Here is a 16,342-nt window from a genome sequence, read left to right as displayed (position 1 = left end):
TACGAGCGTCCGTATCTACACCGTGTTTCAAAAAAAAAAAGTTATCTCCGTGTAATACCAATGGATGTGTTGATGTGGCATTTTTTCCTGCGTTCTACTGATGATGTGTCACGTTACAAAAGGCAGTGTGTACTAGTACTAGATAGCCCTGAAACTAAACACCATTACATAGTGCTTGGAACTGATTGAGCTGAATGGCATGCAGTGCCAGATGCCATATGCCATGCATGCAGATTACTACTGCATAATCCTCCTGTCCACCGGTCTCAGCCTCTCAGGTCTTCACCACGCACAGCTGAAAGCCTCAGTGTTGCAGCAGCAACCAGGGCTTCCGGTTTGCAGCTTTCAAATCTTTCGGTAAAACCACCGGAGGATTTCTGCACGCATCCTTTCTGAGTTCTGACCATCTGATAGTTTGATCCTAGCTCATGGCTCTATGGAAAGCATCACGCAATCTGTCAAGGAACAGAGAAATGATCGAGGGAGGAGGAGGATCACAAGGTAGAAATGATGATGATTAACTCTGCTGCTGAAGATCCTAATACTAGTATTACTAACTACTATCAGCTGGACCCCCATTATATCAGACCAAAACTGTTAACCATCGGGATTACCCCTGCAGAAGCAATAATCAATCAATGGCCCCATGCAGCAGCAGCAGGGCCACTCACTCTCGCTCTCTTGTGCCTGACAGGTTCTTGACATGAAGAACATGGCGTGTGTTTCTGGCTGCTGCTCCCTGGCCATGCCATGATCTATAGCCATTGGAATCGGGGAAAGTTGCAGCAGCTGAGAGACCCAAGAGCTTCTGGTCTTCGTGAGGCGTCCGTCCGTCCATCGCGCTCATCAGTGGCATGAGTGGAACGGAATGATGCCTGGTTGCTTCGGCCAGATCAAAGCATGTGAGAATCTGAAGGTGACTCGTCTCTCTGCTTTGCTTTACCAGCCACCGCCATGAGAGAGAGAGAGAGGGAGAGAGAAGAGCTCTAGACTTGCATGCTTGGTGTGTTTTGCCTTCCAAAGCTCATCAGTCATCATGGCCGACTTGCATGGCAGACAGGCCTGGCAGTCTCTCGAACAGCACATTCATATTCTTTTATCATTTTTGCTTTGCCTGTTTTTAGCCGGGATATTTTACCTTTGCTCTTTTTGTTTTTTCCCTGTAATTTGGGGCATGTAGTTAAACAATTATACTCCTTGACCAATTAACTAACTTGACGCCAGCTTAGAGCTCTCCCTGATACTTCCCTTTTTAATCTGTTTCACATGTTTGTTCATTGTCTGATTTGTATCTGAAAGTGTCATTGTACAGTGTTTGTTCAGTGACCGAGGAGATCAAGAGCGTACCTGTTACAATTTGTCCACTGCGGACACTTAGTCCCTGAATCTTTACGAGAGGGAAAAAAATGACTATTTGACACCATCAGATATAATGTTGGGAGATTTGGTATTGCTAATTATTCACTTGATTTTACCCACACCTCTCATATTCTACCATTTTCTTCCCTTTTTGCCTGAAATTCAATCTGAAAAGCCTCTGATATGCACTCTTCTTTTTTCACTTTGTTTCTTTGCTTTACCAAGACCAGTATTCTTTAGCACAAACCGGCAGAGTGAGCAGCAAGCTCTCTCCTCACGCTATGCTTTTATCATCCCCATGTCCTCCCCAAACATCAAATATTCAATATCTACATCGATTCAGTATTTGTGTATGTCCTTCTCCAAGCATCAGTTTTTAATTTGTGCATTGTAATGTTAGGGCTTGTTTGGCATGCATGGAGGAAAGAAATGGACTTTTGAAAAAGGTGCAAGACACTACTCCAATCTGTGTAAGCAGGCCTGAGTTCTAGACAAGCAAAAGGTGATGCCGGCCAATGGATTGTACAATACTACTAATAAGCCGGAAGGAGGCTAACAGGTAGGCTCCTTTGTGTTACCCATTAGTCGTCAAAAAGTGTTCTTTGTGCTGCCCTTTTGTAGCCAGCAAGACAAGGGTACAATGACATGACAAAACTGCAACATCTTTACAAGCCACTAATGCTTTTCAAGGATAAATAAGGCGGTCTAAAAGTAGATTTGCTGCAGTTTTCATATTGCAGTGCAGAGAACATGTGTAACCTTATTAACTTGATAAAATGTAGCATGAATTGGCAGATGTATCTTGTTCTTCTTACATGTATGGAGAAAGATATGAACACAGTAGAAAGTCTAAAAATAACCTGCTCAACCCTTCTGGATGTGAGAAGCTCAATTGAAAGCAACTTGCAATTTTAACACCATTTACAACCTTATTTCCCTGTGTATACAGGTTTCCTTTTCTCAGCAAATGCAGCTAGACCTTCAAGACGATCTTGAGTGTGCAGAACTTGCTCGTAGCATTCTTCTTCGACAGCCAATCCGGCGGACAGATCTACCTCCATGCCTTGATTGATGGCCTTCTTAGCCATTCTTATCGCTAACGGACCCTGAAAGAACAAATGGTGCTTAGATCGTCTACAAGAACGGACAGAACAGTGATCTTGTTGAATTTGATTCAGAAAGTTCATTATCATTTGTAGAAGCTGCTCTATCAGAGATCATGAACATCTCAAACAGATCAAATATAACATGTTACTCATTCAGAAGCCTCTTACTTTCTGATTTATCTCCTGGGCAAGTTCAAGAGCCCTTTTATAAGCCTCCCCAGCGGGAACACAGTAGTTTACTACTCCTGCAATGAAAACATACATGTCGTAGTGGTTCTTCTAAGAAGTCATATAAGCTTTTACTAAGAAATCACACCTGTAGAAATAAAATGTAACAAGACTCCTCTCAAAAAAGAAGGCGCCAGGCCAACCTTACCCATGGTTACAGCTTCTACTGCATCGAATCTACGACCAGTGAATATTAATTCCTTTGCTCTGGACTTTCCAACAATCCTAGGAAGACGCTGCGTTCCCCCAGCTCTATAGATTGTTACAAAGTGATGTTAACAGCAGAAGCACACCATTTTGCTTGAGACATTTCAACAAAAATCAAACTAGTTCCACTATGATATGCTATTCAAGTACAATAGAACAGCATAACAAACTTTTCGATAGGATGCAATTTCCCACTTTGATATGATACACGGGGTTGCTGCACTAGAGCAAGAGAACTGTGAAAAAAAAGGGAACAGGTTTGGCATATACTGGTGGGTAAATGACTAGATTTTTTTTGACGCAAGGTAAATGACTAGATTTACAAGCCAAACAATACTCCCATGTTATTTAATAAAGTGCCAGCTACATTTATAAAAATTACTTACAAAAGTAAAGCGCCATCTTGAACACATACCCAGGAATAATAGCAAGGCCAGTTTCTGGCAAGCTAAATGTTGCATTTTCCCCTGAAAACACAAGCATTGAAATGTTTGAGTTTTGGAAGGAAGGAACAAAACTCTTTGATAAGATGGATGGAATATGATCAATTGATCACTGCAGGTTGAAAGAGTACCACATATACGGAGATCACAAGAAAGAGCCAATTCTAACCCACCGCCAAAAGCAGCTCCCTCAACAATGGCAATTGTAGGAATTGACAATGCCTAGTTGTGCAAGATGCATTTTGTAAGTATTCTCAACATACTCTAAAAATAAAACTTGCATCAAGGCTTTAGAAAAAAAATAGCTAGAATGCGAAAGATGAGCGTGCATAACTACTTATAATTTGAACCGCGAGTACCATATATTGCTTCACTAAAATCTACTAAGATACAATGGATGTTAGCAAAATATATTTGAATCATGCACCCAGAAGCAAACCTCAAAGGACAGGAATGTAGATCTTAGGGAATTGACAAATTCGCGAACTTCGCAAGGGCTCATTAACCTCCTTTCCTGTCAACAATTTATGTACAACGGTTATGATTTTGTTTATGATCAGCAAAGGACAAAGGGACATAAGTACTTACAAAGCATTCACCATTTTTTTCCTATACTATAGCTACAATGCTTTTAGTTCCATAACTGACACAAAAGTTATCTACGCCGTGGTGGATAGCACTTATTTCAAATGCTCAATAATTCAAACAAACTTCTTCAATCAATACCATCTGCACAAGGACACTTTGATTAGTTGGTGTGTACACTTGTACTTACTGACCATAGCTAGCCAGTAACCAGCATTTCAACCATCCATCTAGTAAGTCTTAACGTATATGAGGAATTGAGGACATATATACATATCCCTCTTAATAAGTCGGACCCTGCTACTGCTATTAACCCTTCCAAACTTGTTGATAAAAAGATTGAAACAACGGTGCCAATCCATTTGTTTCTCTCCATCCGATATTTTTTGAGGGACTAGCTTCTCAATGCTGTCACAACTCATTTAAGCCTTGATTGATGTTTGAAGCTCCTGATCATGTTGAGTAATGAGTACGTCAATCATCAGTTTTCCAGATCGATTCAACTACTCCCTTAAAATTAGAACACTCAATTAAAACATCACATTAACTCAAAATTGAAACATACCAACCTTGCCAAAAAAAAAAAAAACAGTGAACCAATCCTTATCTACTTTCAGACTCTTCTAACAACTGCTTAGCTAGAGTATGCCACAAACATATAATCCTTAATCCTTATCCTACTGTGAGCAGAAAACCTATCGAGATTTAGCAGAGGAACTGATAGAGCGTTCACCTTGAGATCAGCGCCAGCGCAGAAAACCTTCGGGACGGAGCTCGCCAGCAGCACGACTTTCGCCGTCGCGTCAGCCTTCACCTTCTCGATCGCGCTCCGCAACCCCTGGAGCATCTCCCTCCCGATGGCGTTCCTGGCCTCCGGCCGCTCCAGCCTCATCTCCACGATCCCTGAGTCCAATCATCGCAGCTGTAATAAACCACAAACCCCAAAAGAGGAAGGCAAAAAAAAAAAAAATGACAGGAGAAGCGAGCAAGGGACGGACCGGAGTCGGGCGCCGAGAGCTTCTGGAGGCGGACGGGCTCCTGCTGGGCGAGGATTTGGAGGGCGCGGGAGAAGAGTGCCAGGTGGGCGTTGTTCGCCGGCGCGCGGCGGCCGGCGAGGTGGCCGGAGACGGCGAGGATTCCCCGGAGGATGCGCATGCTGGAGCAGCAGCGGTTGGGTCAGGATGGGAGGACCGGAGGAGTCGTGTGGGACTGTGAGTGTGGAAACGAGCCGAGCGTAAAAGGCTCGCTAGAAGGGCGGCTCAGCTCGGTTGGAGAAACGAGGTAAAACAGCAGCTCGGCTCGGCTCATTGACGGGCTCGAGCCAGCTTGAGGCTGAGCCGGTGACTAAGATGTGGCAGGCTGGCAGCGAATTTTTTTCATTTTTTAATTTTTTTCTTTTAATATTTAAAGAAATAATCTATCGACGCAAAAAAATTACAAAAATAAACCCTGCCGCCCTCCAAGTTGACGTGGCAGATGTCGGCTCGACGGCGCCATCTGCTGCCATCTGCGAAAATTGCATTTAGCCCCTTGCCGCCCAAGGCTAAATGCAATTTTCGCAGCCCTAAAGAGCATTTGGCTGGTACTTTTTGCATCTAGGTACCAGCCAAAAAGTATTAGGCCCGGGTTGGCTTTTTTTTTTGCATGGGAGCCCCTTGCCGCCATAACATAGGGCGGCAAGGGTTTTCGTGCAAAAAAAAAAACCTCCCTCTCCCGTCTCTCCCGTCTGCCGTCACCACCCGTCCCTCCCCCATTTGCCACGTCAGCTTGCCGCCTTAGTAGAGGGCGGCAGGGTCTATTTTTGTAATTTTTTGCGCCGATGGATTATTTCTGTAAATATTAAAAGAAAAAATTTAAAAATGAAAAAAATTCGGCTGGCAGCGCCCTGCCGGCAAGGGTGAGGCCCAGGAAGCCTCGGGTGGGCCTACAGGCCAGCCCAGGAAGGTTGGTCCGCTGAGCCCAACAAGCCACGAGAATTACAAGAGTTGGGCTTCTTGTCTCGAACCTACCTAGGCAAGTGCAGGAGAATTCATCGACACAAACTTCTTTATTTACTCTCGACTAAAGTCACCGGGAACGGGCAAGCGAAGATGATCACCACGACACCAAATGGCAGTATACTGTATACACAGATAAACTACTTTCCTGAGTATACAGGTTTCCTCCTCTCGGCGAATGCGGCTAGGCCCTCAAGGCGATCCTCCGTGTGCAGCAGCTGCTCGTAGCACTCCCCTTCGACGGCCAACGCGGACGGCATGTCTGCTGCCTGCATCCCTTGATCAATGGCCTTCTTGGCCATTCTTATCCCCAGAGGCCCCTGGAAGAAAATAACAGGATTCAGAAAAAAGCTACAGATTGGAAAAAGACCTCGTATTGTCACAGCACACTGTATGTGTTTGGTCAAGATCTTCATATGGCCAAAATTGTGGCTTCTGTTTTATTTGAACAGTCCTGTGTTCAAAGCCGACGATATGGTTCTTACTTTCTGGGCTATCTCGCGGGCAAGTTCAAGGGCTTTTTCATGAGCCTCCCCTGCTGGAACGCAGTAGTTTGCGAGTCCTGCGTTTCAAACATCCAATTAAACCTCATTTGAAGAAATGCAAGTGAAGATAATAGAAGGAAAGCGTAAGGGAACTCTTACCCATCATTACAGCTTCAGTTGCATTACATCTACGGCCGGTGAATATCATCTCCTTCGCTCTGGACCTTCCAACAATCCTAGGAAGACGCTGTGTGCCCCCAGCTCTACGTAGTACAGTAAAAGATGAAGATTATCTGCTCAAGCTGAATATTTTCATTGAAGAAACACATTTTGGACTGTAATTTATTTATTTATTTATTTTTGTCAACGTAAAGAATCGTTTATATGTTGACTAAAAGAGGTATTGGAAATAATGATGAGTGGGTCATCCTGAATCTGGAGCTAGCAATAGCACTCACAAGTGCACAATGATCGACTCTCTACAATTTTAGTGCTAACCTAAAAGAACATTAGTACATTACCCACTGATTTTTTTTATTATATTTCTCCTAGTGGATCAGATTATCTTTTCATTGCCAAGCATAAGCAAATACTACCATTAAGACAGAAATTCTTGTCAGTAATATTTAATATGAACATTAGCTCCACTAATTAATTTTCTTTTTGAGCAAAATGAAATCTTTTCTGGGTGTTGGACTTTGATGTAAACAGATTGCATTAAGATGGGAAATTCTAAAGTATGAAGACCTGCCTTATTCTGGTAGGTAAGTGCATATTCCATTTAGTTTCGGATCATCTTGACAATTTCACGAGAAACCTATGTACAAAAGTATGGAGTACTAGATGCATACCCAGGAATGATAGCAAGTCCTGTCTCTGGCAGTCCAAGAGTTGCATTTTCTCCTGGAGGGGTGAACACATTATTTCAAAAATTTGAAAGAAAGGAACAATGATTATGTCCATAAGATGGGAAATATTGAATTGCTCATATACTAAGACAAAAGGAAGCACCACATATACGCAGGTCGCATGAAAGTGCCAGTTCTAGCCCACCACCCAAAGCAGCTCCTTCAATGACAGCAATTGTTGGAATAGATAGTGCCTGAAAAAACAAGATGTGGTTTTTATATACACATAAAGAAAAATGCGCCATGTATAGGATCTGAAATTAATGGGCATAGTTTCTCATAAAAACACTGGTCCACTCGAGGGTGGATGCCAACAAAAAAAAAGGTAAATTCTGAATAAATACAGACCTCAAAGGATGAGAATGTAGATCTCAAGGAATTTGCATATTCTCTAACTCCAGAAGAGCTCATTAGTTTCCGTTCCTGTCATGAACTGTTGCTCTGTTATCTTAGCCATGTGGATTGTAAATTTGTAAGCAACAAAAAACAACATGTAGGAACAGTATAACATGTTTTTGTTAACATCATCTCATGATTTTAATATAGTCCATGAGATGGTTTTGGTTCTTTAACTAGTCTAGAGGTCAATATTTGGTTTAATGGCAACTACAAGTACGAGAAGTCAAATAAATTGGTTGAGAAATCAATATCATCTGGACTGTGCAAGATGACTTATATTAACTTCTAGTACCAAGTTTTAAAGCTTAAAATGATCTGTCTGGTTAAGCAGCTATTCCTCTCTAGAACACAGCCCCAACTAGTAATTGACCCCAATTTTTAATCCTTTGTTTAAAGCATGACATCCTCCTTTTCTCTTATAGTATGTTCTTTGAGATAGTGACTCCTCCATATGCTGTCCCAGGATCGCAATCATGATATTTCATTTTCTCCATGAATCATTTTCTTCGTGACACGCCATCACAGTATTTCTTTCTATGAATTTCGTTTTCAGCACTACACCAAGCTCATGGATCCATATTTCTTACTCCTGCAGTTTTTCCACAGCTACTGAGCTACTCCAATGTCTTTGATCGTTCAGAATTCGCAGTTGCATCTCAACTGTTCTCACAGCCATTCTACTCAAATGCGAAACGCTCTAATCGATCTGTATTAAAATATGAAGTATGAAAACACATGCTTGCATTTCCAAGTAGTAGAATAGACAGAGACCTTGAGATCGGCGCCTGCGCAGAAAACTCCAGGCACGGAGCTCGTGACCAGGACGACCTTCACGGTGTCGTCAGCCTCAACCTTCTCGACCACACCCCGCAGCAGCCTCATGGCTTCCCAGTTGATGGCGTTCTTGACCTCCGGACGCTCCAGCCTCAGCTCTACGATTTCTGTTTCCACCCACAAATTTAGGAACCGCAACAAGGGAGAATTTTTAGAGCAACTCTTTCAGAAAAAAAAAAGGATTCTTCAGAAAATTTAGGCAAAGGCTAAAAGCCATGCTGATCCCCGGGTTAACAGAATCATCAGAAGATTAGTAGTAGACAAGACATGAGAGGACAATCTTTAACAGTCCTTAATAGACCCTGTCTTTTGCACATCGACATTGTTGCTATCACTGGGTAGCATCACACACCCCATCAGAGATAATTGAAGGGACCTCTGCAGTACTACTAAAGACATATTGTGAATTGAGTGGCTACTGGCTACTGCTGGAAGGGATCAAGAAGTGGATGGCTTTGCAGCAAAGTACAGCGTCTCCCAAGCCCCTGACCTACCTCCTTGTACCGCTCCACTGTTCCAGGGCCTCGCCGACGCCACGCCGAGTCGCCGATTCCGCCCGGCCGGGAACCGAGGAGATACAAAGCGAAGCGGGGGATCGGCACCCACGCCGCGTCAGGAGATGGCGGCGCTGACCTGAGAGCACGAGAGGGAGCTGCCGCGCGGGAGGAGGCCGTGCCTGGCGGCGGCCGGAGAGGAGAGGGGTGCCGTGCCGACCGCCGGCGACCCGACCCATCGAGTGCTCCGATGGTAACATATTTTGCGGAACAGCCCCTCCTTCCGATCGATATTAATGGCAGCGATCCAAATTTCTGCAGAATACCCCCTATAGGTTTTGCAAAATACCCCCTCTCCCTGTTTCGATGTTTTGTGAGTTGTGACCGGAATTACGGCGATAGATTTTGGAGGAGAAGAGGGCGAATTTACAGCAACCCTAAAAAAAAAAAGGGTGAAGATTCACGAACCGCAGTCGGGTGCCGAGAGCTTGTGGAGACTGACGGGATCCGGCGGCGCCAAGATCTGGATGGCGCGCGCGAAGAGCCCATGGTGGGTGCGGGTCGCCGGAGCGCAGCGGCCGGAGGCGGCGAGGAGGCGCCGCATTGTGGAAGTGGACGGATGGGAAGAAGTGAAGAACACGGCGATGCGCGCTGCTCATGCGGATGCGGGTGAGTTTGTTGGCTGCAGCTGGAGATGCATCCAACGGTACACGTAAGACACGACACATCACACATGAACAGTCACCAAGTGCTTAAGCTTGGAACTGCACGAGCATTCAACATTTTTCTCCTGTTGATGTTTCTGAAAGACGTTGATAGTGGAAGACGAGGCTACTTGCCGGGCAAAGCTTTGACCGTTTCTAGTTTTACTACCTTGTCTTGGTAAAAAACAAAGAAGGGAAGCAGTCAATAATTTTCAGTGACAAGAGATTGTACTTCTCTTTGAGTAAAAAACAAAGAAGGGCTTAGCAGTCAATGGAGTAGTTTTCAGTGATAAAGATATAACAAGCTTTCACTTGCATAATGTTTTTCCTTTTTTTTGCAAGTATAATAGTTTTTATGTACTGTACATACATACGTCAAATGACAAGGGAAAATCTTTTTTCCCGCTGACACCCCTGACTAACGAAAGAATTGTTGGTCTGCTTCTACAAAAATTTACATAATTAAGGGCTCTTGGAAGAAGACGTCAATCTCGTCGTCTCACGAGGAGGGGCTCGCGACGGCGCAGTTCCCGTACGCCATGCTCCGGCCGACGTCCACCGGCGCCGAGGGGTCGACGCCGAGCTCCCGGGCGCGGTTCACGTACTCCTTCTTCACGTTCCCCCTCTGCAACTGCAGCAGCCGGATCACGCTGCGGCGCGCGTCGTGCCGGAACGGGCGGCCCGTCCCCGTGAACCCGTCGATGAGGTGCAGGTACGCCTCCAGGTCGTGGCGGCACGCCGGGCCGGCGTCGGGGCGGAGGCACGGCGAGTTCTTGCTGTCGATGCGCAGCTCCGCGCCGACGTGCTGGTACTGCTCCTTGGTGAGCGGCAGGCGCGGCGCCACGCCGGGCACCTTGGTGACCATGTCGCCGGCGTTGACGATGCGCAGGACGTTCACCCTGCCGTTCTTCTGGAGCTTGTCCACGAACGCGGCGTTCCCGACCTTGGGCCCGCCGAAGGAGACCACGGCGACGGGCGGCGCGTCGGGGACGGTGGTGGCGATCTCGTCGGCCACGAGGAGCGCCAGGGCGCCGCCGAGGCTGTGGCCGACGACCGTGATGCTGAGCTCCTCGCCCTTGTACTTCTCCATGAGCCGCCGCACCTCGCCCATGACCTCCTCCGAGAGGCTCTTCACCTTCTCCCCTGCCGTCTTGTACAGGCTCCGGAATCCCCGTGCCACCTTGGGCTCCTCCTGCCCGCCGCCTTCGCCGCTCTCGCCGTCGAGAGGCACGAGCGAGGCGCGCAGGTTCTCCGCCCACTCGAGGCAGGTGGCCGTCCCGCGCAGCACGATGGCGATGTCGCGGCGGCCCATGCGGGCGACCTCCCGCTCGGACTCGCACACGGCGACGTATCCGATCCAGTTGGACTGCTGCGTGAGCCACTCGGGGGTGTTGGGGCGCTTCGCCCACGGCGGCATGGACAGCGCCGAGGTGGCGAAGAGGCTCCGCGTCGGGCGGTAGGAGCGGTCGGGGAGCATGAGCCCGCGGTGCCTCGCCGACGCGGTGGGCAGCGAGTGGAACGCCTGGTACGCCGCCTGGACGAAGTCGCCGTAGCGGAGGAGCTCGCGGCGGAGGTCGGAGTCGAGCGGGTCGAGGAGGCCGGCCCAGCCGTCTTCCCCGTGGAGGCTGCGCCAGCGCGGCGCGATGGTGCTCCTCGGCGAGGCGCGCGGGGAGTCGGCGGAGAGGAGCTGCTGCATGTGCATGAGGCTGCGAGGCGACATGTGCTCGTCGGCGGCGGTGCGGGCCCGCATCCCGGGCATGGGCACGAAGAAGGACAGGTTGAGCGCGTTGAGCAGGCCGTGCCTGACGTTGAGCGGCTCCAGCTCCCCGTCCTGCTGCTGCCGCTCCTGCTTGCTCGCCGCCGCGTGGCTCGCCGGCCTCGGCACCTGCGGTGGCTTCCCGAGAACCCGGTCAAGGTTGGCGATGTGCGCCCGGGAGGCCTCCGTCGCCGCGGAACCTGCGAGCTCGGTGCCGGAGGAGGCCGACCGGATCGACTGCGAGCTCGGGTTCAGCGGCGACTGCTCCCGCCGCGGCGCCGCCCGCTGCTGTGGCGTCGGCGAGGCATGCCTTGGCACGACACCGTGCACCTGCGCGGCGGCCGGTGGCGAGGTGACCGCGGCTGCTGCAATTGGCATCTGCTGCTTGGGTCAACGTACAAACGAAACTACTACTACCACTACCGCTTACCGATCAGCCGCTGCTCGTGGTTTCGTTGGTTATTAGTTGTGTGCGAGCGAGAGATGACTACAAGATGGGCTCTCGGCGTGGTGGCTCTTTTATAGCGAGAAGGGGGGAGAAGAGGCCGCCACGGCACCACTACGGAACGAGCAAGTGGTTGGCTGGATGTGGGACGGGGTCACCGGTGCCCTACGTCGCGGGGGATTTGGGAGCGAGGAGCTGCATGCTGGTAGCCCACCGCCCCACCGCGGTCGCGCGCCCGGGAGGGCAACCGCGGTGCGCGCAAGAAGACTTTTCCGGGTCTTCGAGCGTGTGACAGCGTGGATCGTTTTCGCCGATCCAGCCAGCCAGCCAGCCGCAGGTTCCGAGTCCAACGTTACAGCCGGGTGACGCGAGTATACGCGGTGGCATACTGGCATGGCACCTTCACCTTGCTATGCTATGCTAGTAGTAACTTGGAGATTTGTGGCTTGACTCGATTTGCGTCGTTTCAAACTGTCACACCCTATATTGTAAATTGAATTTTGAACCATATATTTTTTGTTAAAGTTTTATTTTTGTCACTCACGAATTATTTTTTTTCGCTTTGAACCAGTTATTTTTGCAAATATTATAACTTTAGATTTGGTGGCTCACATGTCAATGGGATTAACCACTTTATTTGTCCACGTATCACTTATATGGGACCACTCGATATAAGCTGCAACATTTGATAACAATATATAGTCCAAAATGAAAAAAAAAAGTTGCAAGGATGGTTCAAACTAAAATTTTTAATAAAAATATGTGACCTAAAGTATAATCTCTATATGGTTTATAGGCTCGCTGGGTGTTGGGACGACCGTACGTGTTCTTTTCTTTTATGCGGAATAACCGTTTTTTCCCAATTCGCATTTTAGAAACCGTGCGTTCGGCGCTTTCATGTACGGATTTGTTTGGCGCTTGTGGACTTGGATATGTGGGAAAATGTCCCACAACCAAAACTATTGCAGAAGTCCAAAAGTCAACAATGGACTTTTAAGAGGCAGGACTGTTTACGAAGGCAATGGTCAATGAATATTGCTTTCTAGCTGTTTCTTCGATAATTGCGGTAACCAAGTGGTATATATATATATATATATATATATATATATATATATATATATATATATATATATATATATATATATATATATTGCTATTTACTGGTACTAGAAAATAATCTAAACCATTGATCTCATTCGATTGAAAGGGTTCAAATCTACTTAAACTATCACTTCAAATAGCGGTATTAGAAACATAGAGGGATATTATTATAAAAAAAGTGCGAAAAGTAATAATCATCATTTAGTGGTGAATAAACTTTTTTTTCTTTTTTTTTGGCTTATTTCGATGGAATATGAGTGATGTCAGCGCATTGGATGACCATATGTTGATATATATATATATATATATATATATATATATATATATATATATAGTTACCCTTAATCAATCTATTCGCTTGCAAATTTAGCCTTAATAATTAATGAAAGGATCAGATCATTTTTAATGGTAGTATAATACTACTAATAGAAAGCACGGGAGCATCATTAAGTGATTTCTAAGTTCAGTCCGGCTCGATAAAGCTGATAACCCAAAAGCTATCGTCGTATTTTTTATATCTCTACTTATCCACTATAATGCCCTCTGCTATTTCTCTCTTTTTTTTCTAGGACTGTTAGGCCACTCGCTTGAACCTTGGAAAAAGAAGTCCTCCAACATGTCAAAACCTCTGCCATATACCATGGAAAACCCGTATAATTTCAACCCCAGTGGTGGCAGAGAGTATATCTCGTACGTTTTGAAAGTTTATAGGTGCAAATATATCTACTGCGTCCTGTACAAAATACTCATAAATGAGGAACTAGTTTGATTAATAATCACTTCGTAGTAATCCCTCCTACTTTTGATAGTTATATTTCTAAATCTGAAAAAAAATATTTTTGATAGACATATTTCATTCCAACAACCTATTCTCTTAATAACTTTCTCGAATTGAATGCGTGACTCTCCAGCAACAATAGAGCCCTCCACTCCTCCGCCCCAACGGACACCGATAACAACACCAAATCGTAACAACAAAGGATAACCAAACGGCATAATTGAAGTAATTGAAGGGAATCAACACTGGATTGTGCTATTTCATTTAAAATAGAGGGAACAAAATATAACCCCTAGGGGTAAAAAAAAAAGAGAAACTGTACAAAATTGAGAAGGCCTATACACAATTTGATAGAAAATCCTGTAGCCTCTTTGCTCCCACCATGGTCCAAGTTCTTGCCTCCTCTTTTATTTTTGCCATAAGGTGCCGCAGTCTCCTTGTGTTCGAAAACCCGCCGATTTCTTTCCTTCCAAATCTCCCAAACTATTAAAAGAATTAGGGTCCGAAGGCCTTTCTTGGGCACCTCCTTTGTATTGGCTAGCATTTCCCACCAATTTTAGACGCTCTGATATGGAGCCCAGTGGCACGGGTCTAGTTGCTGGTAAGCCACCTAGGCGGCAGTCAGGCTCCAAATCCTTCTAGTATATCTACAATGGACAAGAATGTGGCTTGCTGACTCACGCGACAAAGGGGCCACGTCCCACTGTTTGGCCATCCTCTAGCTGCTAGCTGGTCTGAAGTCCACACCCTGTTTTGGATCATAAGCCACGCGTAGAATTTACATTTTGGTGGGGGCCGGGCTCTCCAAATTAAGGCGTTGAAGTTGGTGCTAGTGGTTCCCAGGCATTGCGCTTTGTATGCCGACGAGGCCGGGTATTCTTCATGGTTTGAAAGCTTCCAGGTGATTTGATCGGGCTCGCTTTGATTGAGAAGAATATCCTGGATTGCTTCCCATAGGGAGACGAGCTGGCTAAGCAGACCTTTTAGGTTAGATTTTTTTATGTAGGGAGTACTTAGTCGGACCTTTTCCGATAGTTCCATTACTCAACATAAAAAAGAAAATTATGTCTTTGGACTCATGGCATGCATCGTGCGTCAAGTCCCGGTCCTGGCGTTTAGTATTGATCAAGGCACACGTGTCCACACGCACATACATGATTTAGCTAATCTTAAACAGGAGATCATATCATGCACATCGCATGGCCGATCGATACGTGCCCAAGTCGACTTTGAATTTGATCTCGCATGTGATTTCAGATTTCTGGTCTTGGTAAATGTTTACATCAAGCAAGTATTGAATGGCCTCGACTGTATAGTCGTATTCACACATGATGATGTTTTGCATTCAGTGTCGACGACTAATTGATTGATGCTACAGACACCGGCTTAGTGATAAAAAAATGGCGTTTGTTAAGTTCTCCGTCAAACCACCGTGTTTCTGCCTTCCTGGCATGGCCGTGTGTGTGTCCCTGACCTTGGATCCAGGCATCCAGCTCGATCACGCTGATCTCGTCTATTTGGTTTTGACTTTGTATGGAGATCGGAGCAGATCCAAGCATTTAAGAAATAGGAATACTATTAATTAATTATATGTTTAAGCATCGATCTTTGTCTATAATTTGAGGAACACCTCCAATTATATTCATCGACTTTGTAAGACTAACGTCAAAAGGGTTTAAGTCAAATAAAAAACCGGGGTTGGTATATAGAAGTACTTTCAAAAGTACGAACGGGGATAGGCTACGGTCGCTTGTAAAATTTGTCTTTGGAACGCATATGCGTTTGAACTGGAAATTTATATGGGTTTGATTATTCGGAGTAGCTATCAGGACCACGTTAATTACCATTAGTTTGGAAGCAATTTTTCTAAGAAAAACATGGTTTTGACAGACTAAGTAGTAGTGGGCGATCAATCAGCTACTGCTGGTGAAAGACATTTTCTGAAGAAAGTGTATTATTTGTTATGTGTTCTTTTCCCTTTTTTATAAAGCACTTTTATTTATTTTAATAAAATTTGTCGTCCGATCTCTGTGGCAACTTCCTTTTCAAGTTAGGTAATAGTTCGGTATCCTGTAATGGAGCATGGTTCATCTTTTCTCTCTCTCTCCCCGAGCACTGAACATGTTTTGCGTATTTCGATCACACAGTCTTGATCAGATAAAACTAGATCATCTTATTTTAAAGCAGATAAATAAAGAGTGCTACTAGATGCCAACAGAGACGTGCTGCTGAATCCTGGCTCATGATGCCAGATTGCCTGTAGCCAATTAGGAGAATCCAATCAGTAAACTATTCCCCGAAATAAAATCAGTAATCTATTCCTTTTTTCTTTATTCTGATCAGTAACGTATCCATGGTGGACAGAGATGAGCAATTAGGAGTATATATAGCCAGTAAATAAACTAAGGGGATATAATATCCAATCGTTCATTTTTCATGGCGTGAACAATGCCGGGAGATTTGATGTGATTGGACGGGCTGGCGATGTCATGCAATAAACATAAAAAGGATCG

At 45.7% G+C, this 16,342-nt stretch overlaps 3 protein-coding genes and 1 long non-coding RNA gene across 6 annotated transcripts; 1 reads left to right on the top strand and 3 right to left on the bottom strand.

Annotated features, from left to right (window-relative positions):
- The first annotated feature begins 622 nt into the window (after nt 1-622).
- Nucleotides 623-2,274, top strand: LOC136355123 (uncharacterized). The gene is made up of 2 exons (XR_010739215.1): nt 623-916; nt 1,760-2,274. It is a non-coding gene; the product is annotated as an uncharacterized lncRNA (long non-coding RNA).
- Nucleotides 2,100-5,133, bottom strand: LOC4330184 (probable enoyl-CoA hydratase 2, mitochondrial). 2 transcript variants are annotated; one of them, XM_066307341.1, is made up of 8 exons: nt 4,927-5,133; nt 4,662-4,831; nt 3,783-3,857; nt 3,475-3,565; nt 3,316-3,367; nt 2,782-2,945; nt 2,634-2,710; nt 2,100-2,465 (listed from the first exon to the last, which is right to left on the bottom strand). In XM_066307341.1, exons 1-8 carry the CDS (start codon nt 5,081-5,083, stop codon nt 2,289-2,291), a joined length of 963 nt encoding a protein of 320 aa, XP_066163438.1. In that variant the 5' UTR covers nt 5,084-5,133; the 3' UTR covers nt 2,100-2,288. The 2 variants fall into 2 exon arrangements, with proteins under 2 accessions (XP_066163438.1, XP_015623232.1); XM_015767746.3 differs by having other exon boundaries at nt 2,842-2,945.
- An 823-nt stretch (nt 5,134-5,956) lies between these two features.
- On the bottom strand, nt 5,957-9,695 carry LOC4330183 (probable enoyl-CoA hydratase 2, mitochondrial). Of its 2 annotated transcripts, none has more exons than XM_015771453.3 (8): nt 9,514-9,695; nt 8,489-8,658; nt 7,667-7,741; nt 7,422-7,512; nt 7,262-7,313; nt 6,570-6,673; nt 6,411-6,487; nt 5,957-6,245 (listed from the first exon to the last, which is right to left on the bottom strand). In XM_015771453.3, exons 1-8 carry the CDS (start codon nt 9,647-9,649, stop codon nt 6,066-6,068), a joined length of 885 nt encoding a protein of 294 aa, XP_015626939.1. In that variant the 5' UTR covers nt 9,650-9,695; the 3' UTR covers nt 5,957-6,065. The 2 variants fall into 2 exon arrangements, with proteins under 2 accessions (XP_015626939.1, XP_066163439.1); XM_066307342.1 differs by lacking the exon at nt 9,514-9,695 and adding an exon at nt 9,046-9,312.
- Nucleotides 9,696-10,029: 334 nt separating this feature from the next.
- Nucleotides 10,030-11,996, bottom strand: LOC4330182 (phospholipase A1-Ibeta2, chloroplastic). Its single transcript, XM_015771452.2, has one exon. The coding sequence runs from the start codon at nt 11,881-11,883 to the stop codon at nt 10,249-10,251; it is 1,635 nt and encodes a 544-aa protein (XP_015626938.1). The 5' UTR covers nt 11,884-11,996; the 3' UTR covers nt 10,030-10,248.
- Nucleotides 11,997-16,342: the final 4,346 nt, after the last annotated feature.

The sequence above is a fragment of the Oryza sativa genome, chromosome 2 (assembly GCF_034140825.1).
Source record: "Oryza sativa Japonica Group chromosome 2, ASM3414082v1".
Lineage (NCBI taxonomy): Eukaryota > Viridiplantae > Streptophyta > Magnoliopsida > Poales > Poaceae > Oryza > Oryza sativa.
Note: the sequence above shows the minus strand (reverse complement) of the source record. Positions and strands in the feature narration are given on the sequence as shown.

What these genes read in the sequence shown, in the direction of transcription:
- LOC4330184 (XM_066307341.1), bottom strand. Translation starts at nt 5,083, where the DNA reads ATGCGCATCCTCCGGGGAATCCTCGCCGTCTCCGGCCACCTCGCCGGC. An exon ending in CTACATTCCTGTCCTTTGAG is followed by an intron (nt 3,566 to 3,782) that starts GTTTGCTTCTGG and finishes TTGCACAACTAG; the next exon opens with GCATTGTCAATTCCTACAAT. An exon ending in TTGTGATCTCCGTATATGTG is followed by an intron (nt 3,368 to 3,474) that starts GTACTCTTTCAA and finishes TTGTGTTTTCAG; the next exon opens with GGGAAAATGCAACATTTAGC.
- LOC4330183 (XM_015771453.3), bottom strand. Translation starts at nt 9,649, where the DNA reads ATGCGGCGCCTCCTCGCCGCCTCCGGCCGCTGCGCTCCGGCGACCCGC. An exon ending in GCTCTCGGCACCCGACTGCG is followed by an intron (nt 8,659 to 9,513) that starts GTTCGTGAATCT and finishes GGGTGGAAACAG; the next exon opens with AAATCGTAGAGCTGAGGCTG. An exon ending in GGACTTGCTATCATTCCTGG is followed by an intron (nt 6,674 to 7,261) that starts GTATGCATCTAG and finishes TGTACTACGTAG; the next exon opens with AGCTGGGGGCACACAGCGTC.
- LOC4330182 (XM_015771452.2), bottom strand. Translation starts at nt 11,883, where the DNA reads ATGCCAATTGCAGCAGCCGCGGTCACCTCGCCACCGGCCGCCGCGCAG.